The sequence below is a fragment of the Tachysurus fulvidraco genome, chromosome 2 (genome assembly GCF_022655615.1).
Source record: "Tachysurus fulvidraco isolate hzauxx_2018 chromosome 2, HZAU_PFXX_2.0, whole genome shotgun sequence".
NCBI lineage: Eukaryota > Metazoa > Chordata > Actinopteri > Siluriformes > Bagridae > Tachysurus > Tachysurus fulvidraco.
In genome coordinates this window covers 21,418,211-21,426,898 of record NC_062519.1, presented here as the reverse complement: position 1 = coordinate 21,426,898, position 8,688 = coordinate 21,418,211, and the positions used below count along the sequence as shown (strand labels likewise).

Below are 8,688 nucleotides of genomic sequence, written 5' to 3'. Positions count from 1 at the left end.
GTTTGTTTTGGTGATTTCAAATGTCAACATTGGCTTTCAAACATCGGAGACCCCACCTTTAATCAGGAAAACAACCATCTCATCTTTGGATCTCAAACCCAAAGCTCTTCACTGTGTCACCAACAACAAAAGTATTGCCCTTGCCAATTGAATTCTTTAGGAGGGAAATGTTTATTTATATGTATGTTAATGAATGTTCAGTATTTATGCAGGATCAGCACACACAACGGAAACACAATGTTATGAAGAAGAGAGTAGAAAAAACTCGAAGTTCCTTATGAATCCTTGTAGTATCAATGATTCTCCCAGTGATTATCATACAGTACTGTACATAAAGTGGACTTCACTGGAGCCCAGTGTGCTTAACTATGTCTTACTATGAAAAACCTAGTAACCCTGTTAGCATCTTTCGTTTTTACATTGCGTAACGCTTCCCACGTGCAGTGTATAATCCATGTATCCCATGCTATCTCTGTGTGTATGTAATACTGCATGAAGGAACACGATTTCAAAACAGTAATATTCTACACTTACACTACACAAAGTTTACACAATACAACAAAAATTTGCATCTGCACAGATTATTACTTACTAAAGTTAGAGTTGAGATGAAACTGCTCAGTAATGACTAAACCCCTCCCAAAGCTGGAGCTATAATTACTGTATATAAACCTGCTGTGGGTAATTCATGCCACATATATACGTATGTATATATACACAGAGTAGAACATTTATAGACTTCAGTCACTAGCCGTATATAACTGCTGATGTATGTTTATCTGTGTCTGAGTGACCGGGCTACACCTACTGCACATACCGCTCACACAAAGCCTGGAGAGAAAGATGATATGATAATTGTATTCCTGGGTGGAGTTGAATGTGGTCTCTGAGGCCACAGATTTTTCACTGAATTACACTTGATTTATTAAAGGGAATTTCCTGCATATCTTTGGTGTTTTTTATGTACAGTGCATACTTTGTTCATAGATGCAGAAACCACAGAAGCTTAAAAGGAAAATTTACATATCTCTATGTATAAAAACGTGGAAAGGTATAAAAAGTTTCCAGTTATTTTACAAGTTTTCATTTTTGTTTTAATAGCTTTAGTAATACATGACAGGGAGTGTGGAAAAGAGGTGGGTTGGAGTGGGTGGAGAAAAGCGTCAGGAAGAATCAAAGGTACATACAGTAAGGTGTAGAAGACAGTAGTGAGAGCAGCTCTGCTGTATGGCGTAGAGTCTGTAGCAGTAAGGAAAAGACATGAGGCAGAGATGAAGATGTTGAGGTTCTCTCTAGGAGTGACGAGGATGGACAGGATTAGGAACGAGGACATCACAGTTACAGCTCAGGTTGGCTGTTTTGGGGACAAAGTGGGAAAGGATAGATTGAGATGGTTTGGACATGTACAGAGGAAGGAGATGGTTATATTGGTAGAAGGATATTGGAGATGGAGCTGCCAGGTAAGAGGTCAAGAGGAAGACCAAAGATGAGGATAGAGTTAGGTGGAAACAGATGAATTGCTGTGGTGACCTATAACGGTAAAAGCCCAAAGTAGAAGAAGAAGTAATGCATTACTTTGAACAGTATTTAAGATAGTCCAAAAACATTCACAAGTTTTTTGTGTAGAGCTTGTGTGCGGCTAAAGTAGCTTTACGTCTTAGTACTAGGTCTTAGTTTACTAGATGTATGTATTATTGTTCTCTTTAATAGTCCAGTCTTAGACAAAAAGCCAATTTTACTAACATATGAAATAAGAGACCACTTTTCAGTTTAAACCCATCACAGGGACTGCCAAAGACCCGCCCAGACGCAAGCAAGTGAGCAAGTCAGCAGAAAACTGCTCAACAGTGTACCTTAGAGAATGTATTATTATATATAATCAATATACACACTGTACAGATTTAGATGGACTGAACCCTTGCAAAGGAAGTATGGTTTACCATTTCACTGGCAGGAAAGAACCTCAGTTAATGTGTATGATGGAATGGGATGGACTAGATCCAAACATAGGTCAATCTCCTTTTTCACAGTTCCCACAGCTGAGGTACCTGAGCACAGGTAAAGGGAAAAACTCCAGGAAGGAAAACATTGTTTTTGTGCATTTGTGTGTAGATCAGGTTATTCAGTCTTTTTGAGAAGGTGTTGCAGGTCACTATATTAACTAGAGTACCTTTCATGATTGTGGGAAAACCATATGATTTGAACACAGGTTAGGAAAAGGGGAAAGTTATAAACTGTAAATTCCTCTTACAACCATGCTGACCAGGTCTACTTGGTAAACCTAATAGAGCTTCCTGGTTGTTCTGGAGCTTCTAAACAAAGCTTTGGAGAGTATATTTAACTCCCTACTTCCAAAATGGACTTATAAATAGACCATGTTCAACTCACCAAGCTCTGCTGAACAAGTTCATTTTTTTGAGAAGCTGCTTAGTCTTGTAGAAATGCCATATCTTCTGGAGGCAGTGCCAGAAATCTCTAGTGCTTTAGAGTCTCTGTGGCAAGGATGCAGGGGTGGATGTGATTTGTCCAGAGAGGCACTGGTCAAGCTTGGGGTTATGTGGTTAACTTTTTCGGAGCTCTAGAGCAATGCTTTTGGACTTGTACAATTCCCTATTTTTAAATAAAGGAGACCAAAGGGTGTGCTCCAATAACAGAAACATAGCTCTCAACCTCCTGGGAAAAAGAGTACTAAAGAGGAAGCTCAGATTCAGGAGAAACAAAATGGGTTCCACCCAGACTGTGGAACAGTGGGTGGATGTCAGCCTCCAAAAAGGGTACGTGTTGAAAATCAGCACCTCAAAATGAGTCGAGTAGTATCAAAAAAGAGCAGAGGGTAAGAATTTTAACCTAAAAAAAAAAAACAGAACAGAATTCTATATATACATACAACAAAACTGATATTCGGAGATACTTTAGAATGACACACGGACTTGTGGTCAATGAAGAGTATTTAAATTATTACATATACATAAAATCTTACAGAAACAAACATTCAGTAATATAAGTGACAGCAGGAATTCAAGCGTAACATATTCAACCATTTTACCAACACACAAGAGGATCTTGTTCTCTCTTTCTTGTCCTCAGGAGCCACCTAGTGTGTGTTGTTTGTATTACACTTATCTCCTCTGTGTAATAAATTAACCTTAATATTTGTTATTTCTATTCCTGGTCTTGTATTGGCCTAATAATATAAATTAAAGTGAATATCGTCCTCAACAGTCAGCAATCCCTTGCATTTAAATTGTAGAGGTGTTGCTTGACCAATAAGGGTTTATAGTTAAGGCTAGTTTAAAAACTGTGAGGTGACAATACAGCTTTATAGACATTTACATTCACATTTACGGCATTTAGCAGATGCTCTTATCCAGAGCGGCGTACAACAGTGCTTTTAGGTCTCCAGTGATGAAAACATTAACACTGGTTCACAGGGAAAAGTTCTAGTGTTTCAGGAAGAGGAAGTTCACCCATCGTTTGAAGATAGCCAGTGACTCAGCTGTTCAGACGTCTAGAGGAAGTTCATTCCACCACCACGGTGCCAGAACAGAGATGAGTCTTGTTGTAGACCTCCATCTTACCCTGAGAGATGGTGGGACAGGTGGAGCAGTGCTGGTAGATCTGAGGGAGCGAGGTGCGGTGTGATGAGTGATAAGATAAACATTAAAGTTACGTGCATTGTGTTTACATGAAAGAGAAATGAATGATTTTATCACCATGAGTCTGATGTAACAATTCACATTGTCTAAAAGCAGCTTTACATAATAGAAACAGAATAAAATAATTACAATTTTGAAGTTTGAAATTAAGTTTGTATTTATCTCTAACAACTTTGCCTAATGATCAAGCCTGAGGTGACGGTGGCGAGGACCTGCTCCCTGAGATGATATGAGGAAGAAACCTTGAGAGGAACCAGACTCAGAAGTGAACCTCATCCTCATTTGGGTGACACGGGACAGGAAACAATGTCAATGTAAATAATGTCATTTCTACAGTACAACGGTTTGTTTGTTGGCTTTCAGTGTGAGAAGTTTCTCTCAGAGTTTCTTACTCAGAATTACACAGAATTGTATGTGACGAAAGATACTGTAATACCTTCAGATTTTAGATGCTTATGAGCTTGGGGCATCTCAAAGAGCTGGCATGGATATAAACATTTATGGGTAGAAACTAACGTTTGGGTTAAAAACAGAAAAAAAAACAGAAATACTTATAAAAATTAACTTCCCTAAAATACCGTTCCAACATGGCAACGAAATGTTTACGTCTACTGTATCTATCTTATTCATAACTCTTATTGAAATATCTGATATCACATACTGTCTGTTTATTTAAAGCCAGTTTTTTTTCACTGGAATCTTTTCAAATCCAGTAGACACACAGTTGAAAGACTGCTACTGAAACACAGCTTTTCTGGTTTCAGACTGTCACACCGTCTCCGAGCTAGTGTTGCATCAGTCAGTTTTCATCAGCAATCATCCGACTTCGGCAGGAAGGGATTAGTGTTGGGTTTGTGGTGAACTTGGAAACGACTCTGACCTGTTAGTTCCTCAGGAGCTCTCGGGTTGCTTTATTCTACTATAAACTGTTGAGTTAAAAGGACATTATTTACATTTACATTGACATTGACATTGTTTCCTGTCCCGTGTCACCCAAATGAGGATGAGGTTCACTTCTGAGTCTGGTTCCTCTCAGGGTTTCTTCATCATATCATCTCAGGGAGTTTTTCCTCACCACCGTCACCTCAGACTCGATCATTAAAGATAGATGTTAAAGATAAATAGTAACTTAATTTTAAGCTTTAACTTTCATATTTTTATTTTATTTATCTTATGTAAAGCTGCTTTGAGACAATGTGAATTTCTTGAACCGAATTGAAAGGGACCTTTAATATGAGTGGCTGCACGACATCACCGGGTGTTGTGAGTTCTACACAATAGCTCAGTGTTTATTGGACAGTTGAGCAGATGTCCATGTGATGATCATGACGGTTCTCCATGGGGTTAAAGTTCTGTAACCAACTGACAATCACTGAAAAGGAAATGAACATGACTGACAGCTGAAACGAGTCAGATGCACCGCTACAGTAGTGTTCAGTAGTCTAATCCACGTTTAATACACTTATGGTTACTGTGTCTTTATAAATGGTAAAATATTGTAATAATTTGGACGTCTAAAATTAAATGATATTATTTGTGTTTGTATCAGACTTATACTGTACACATACGCATAAGTCACTACAGTACGTTCTTCAGTAAAATACGACTAGTTTTAAACACTAATCATGTTGCTGACCTGGATTTTGCAAAAGTCTTTGATGTTCTTACTTATGAGGAGACACTGAGAAGTAATGCAGAAAAAAAGAGATAAAAACAGAACACACAGATGTGCATATATTTCGGTAAAAGTCCCCCGTGCCACTGCATGACAGGTAGACACTTTATTTATGAATGTACTATTAATACAGACGAACCGACAATGAGTTTGTTATTGAAATAAGACGAAACACTGACAGCCATCAACTTGTTACAGTAAAATCTTCACTATACACTTTGTGTGTTTGATCACATCTGCACAGGATGTTGTCACAGCCCAAATTGAATGTTTCTGGGTTTTTCCTTTTCTTTGAAGAGAAACAAAATTGTGAGGTTCTGCATCTGGAGTGTCCTACAAACCCACATAAGCAGTACTTACATGCTAACGGTCCTGAGCTGGTTTAAAATGGTATTTTTCAATGCAAGATCGTTACATAGCGACATGTTTAACTCCTTTATTCAATTTATTCAGAAATAAAAAAAAAAAAAAAAAGAAACAAGACCATATGTATATAACATCGATATATGAATGCAATATAACAATAATATACGAATGAAAATCATACCAACCGGATAGTTTGAAGACACTATTGTAGTGCAAAGAAATCTTTGCATGACATAACTCTACATTCGCCACTTTATAACTTAGACCTGTTAACAAAATATCTCTAGATTATATATAGATATACAGTGAACATTAGCAAACTTTCCATTTACATTACATTCATGAATGCAGTTTAAAGTCAAACAAGGAACAACTAAAGCAAACTCTGAGAAACTGGTTCATAACAAAACAGTATATTTTGAATTAAATACAGACTTAATGTTAATACAGCCTAAATGTTATGCTAAACTACACCACTGCAAAGTAAAAGAAAACATGAGGTTGTTGTTTCTCACAACTGGGAATCAGCATCTTAAAGAAATCTTCGTTAATTCAATTATACTGAGTTATAGTGGAAAAACAACAAATCTCTGAAATGTAAAGTTGCATTAGGATGTTTTTACAGGGACCAGATAAGCAGTCTTAAATAGTTTTTTTTTTTTTTTTTTTTAATATTATTATTATATTTTTTAATTAATTAATTTATTTATTTATGTATTTTTTGTGGAATAAAAAGCAAGCTGCAGAAATGGCACTATGAGCAATTATAGTTAAACAGATTCGGCCTCTGCTGTAGCAGTCGGACCGTTAGGGGTGCTCTCACTAAGGCTTTTCTCTGGCTCTGTGCTGGCCTCAGTGGCTCCCTCTTCAGGCGATACTGAGCCGGTACCTTCCTTGGTACTCTCTTCGGTGTCGGTGCCTGTGCTGGGACTGATCAGTGCTGTGGATTCGTTAATAACCTGCACAGTGTCAGCAGGGGCTTCGCTGGGCTTCTTCACCTCACCGTTCTGCACCGGATACGCAACCTCCAGGGCAGCATACAGGAAATTGTACTGCTCCTGTTTTACAGAAGGACAAAGTGTTACAAACATGTAACGGTCGTACGTGTCAGTCAGCTAGTGTTCCTGCTGAATGTCATCTCTCTTTGTGAAACTAAACGAGTTCAGAATATTTATGACAAAGATTTAATTTAATATTTTAATGTGATAGGTTACAGAAATAAACAAGTTCATAGGTTAATGAGATTCTTTTAAATATGTTATGACAGACATGTGTTATTATTTAAATAAAGTTACTCACAAAGCTGGTGAGCATGCCCATGCGAGCCTTGCGCATGTCCTTGGCCACCTGGAAGATGTCCACCAGTTTCTCTGTGTCCGCACTGTCCAGAAGCTTCCACAAGGCGCAGAATATTCCAGAACGTGAGGAGCCATCACTGTGGAGGAAACATGTGAAACATATAAACACTCTATACTGAGTACTCAGTTCTGTACATGCTCATGCGATGATGTGCAAGCTCCCGAAGACCATGTTTGTGCAATACGGAAGCAGCAGAGTGGTACGTGTAAGGACGTGTGGACGCAGGAAAGCATTATCAAGCAGAGCGTTACGTACCAAACCAGTGTGTCAAACACTCACTTGCAGTGTGCCAGAATGGGCAAATTCTTGTTTTTGTTGTTGTTGTCACCGCTCTGTCTGACACTCCTCATCATGTCAACCAAATCGAGAGGGTTGTCTGGAAGCTCCTGACCCGCCCATTTCAGGAACTGGTACTGCTGCAGTGTGTGGCTGTCTTTCCTCTGCATGAGTGATGAGTAAGTCTGAGTGCATGACTGCATGACTATATCTTATACAGACTGTAGATATTTGCACTCTCATACTGTATGAGCATCAGAATGAAGAGTCCTAATAATCAGTGCAAACATAAACAACAGTAAAGCTACGCACCTTGGTGTGCTGTATTTCTAGGCACCGTCTGATGTATGTAGGGGTGTTTTCAGTCTCTTTAACCTCCACCACCATCTCCTCAAATGTTTTCTTCTCATCATGCCAATACTGGGTGCAGAACTCCTGTTAGATAACACAGTGGTCATGAGAAAGGCCCAGGTTCATTTTGAGACCTCCTCAGAGAATGTGCTTGGATTCAGTGAGACTCACCTTGTCATTCTCAGTGCAATTCGAGAGCATGAAGACAGTTTGAACCTGCTTCTGATACAGCATGTGCAGAAAGTCAGCAACCGTATCCTCCATGGGTCCCTGTGCCACAATGAAGCTACTCGGCATCCAGTATCCCTAGAAGAAGACAGACATAACACATCGTACGTGAACGTGCAGGAAAACAACTGTAGATTCTTAAGCTTTGCACATTGGAAGGTGTTTACATCCAAATAGGAGGCGTTGATGTATTTGGTGGGGACTTCATCTTCCTCATCTGAGGAATAATCCTGCTCATCGTCAGCATCACTGTCATGGCTGACTTCATCGTCCACTTTAATTGGGACTCTGTTAAAGTCGTCTGTAAAAGATAATAAAAAGAGAAATGGTGATGACCAAAAACATTCGGACAGTAGGGTTACTGTATGTTCTACGGTGTGGAGCTATAGGGGGTGGGGCATTTTACTGAATATAGGGGGTGGGGCATTTTACTGAATATAGGGGGTGGGGCATTTTAATGAATATAGGGGGTGGGGCATTTTACTGAATATAGGGGGTGGGGCATTTTACTGAATATAGGGGGTGGGGCATTTTACTGAATATAGTGGGTGGGATACTTTACTGAATATAGGGTTGGGGCATTTTTCTGAATATAGGGGGTGGGGCATTTTACTGAATATAGGGGTGGGACAATTACCTGAATATAGGGGGTGGGGCACTTTCCTGAATATAGGGGTGGGGCATTTTACTGAATATAGTGGGTGGGATACTTTACTGAATATAGGGTTGGGGCATTTTACTGAATATAGGGGGTGGGGCATTTTACTGAATATGGGG

At 39.1% G+C, this 8,688-nt stretch overlaps 1 protein-coding gene across 50 annotated transcripts in view; it reads right to left on the bottom strand.

Annotated features, from left to right (window-relative positions):
- Window positions 1-5,393: 5,393 nt before the first annotated feature.
- ptprc (protein tyrosine phosphatase receptor type C) overlaps window positions 5,394-8,688 on the bottom strand; it is a 39,354-nt gene continuing 36,059 nt past the window's right edge. For all 50 annotated transcript variants that reach the window (XM_047810080.1, XM_047810081.1, XM_047810082.1 and 47 more), the window contains 6 exons: window positions 8,079-8,212; window positions 7,855-7,989; window positions 7,645-7,767; window positions 7,336-7,496; window positions 6,997-7,132; window positions 5,394-6,755 (listed from right to left, as the gene is read on the bottom strand). In XM_047810080.1, the coding sequence (XP_047666036.1) occupies window positions 6,468-6,755; window positions 6,997-7,132; window positions 7,336-7,496; window positions 7,645-7,767; window positions 7,855-7,989; window positions 8,079-8,212 (977 nt within the window). In that variant the 3' untranslated portion in view covers window positions 5,394-6,467. The remainder of the gene's footprint in view (window positions 6,756-6,996; window positions 7,133-7,335; window positions 7,497-7,644; window positions 7,768-7,854; window positions 7,990-8,078; window positions 8,213-8,688) is intronic.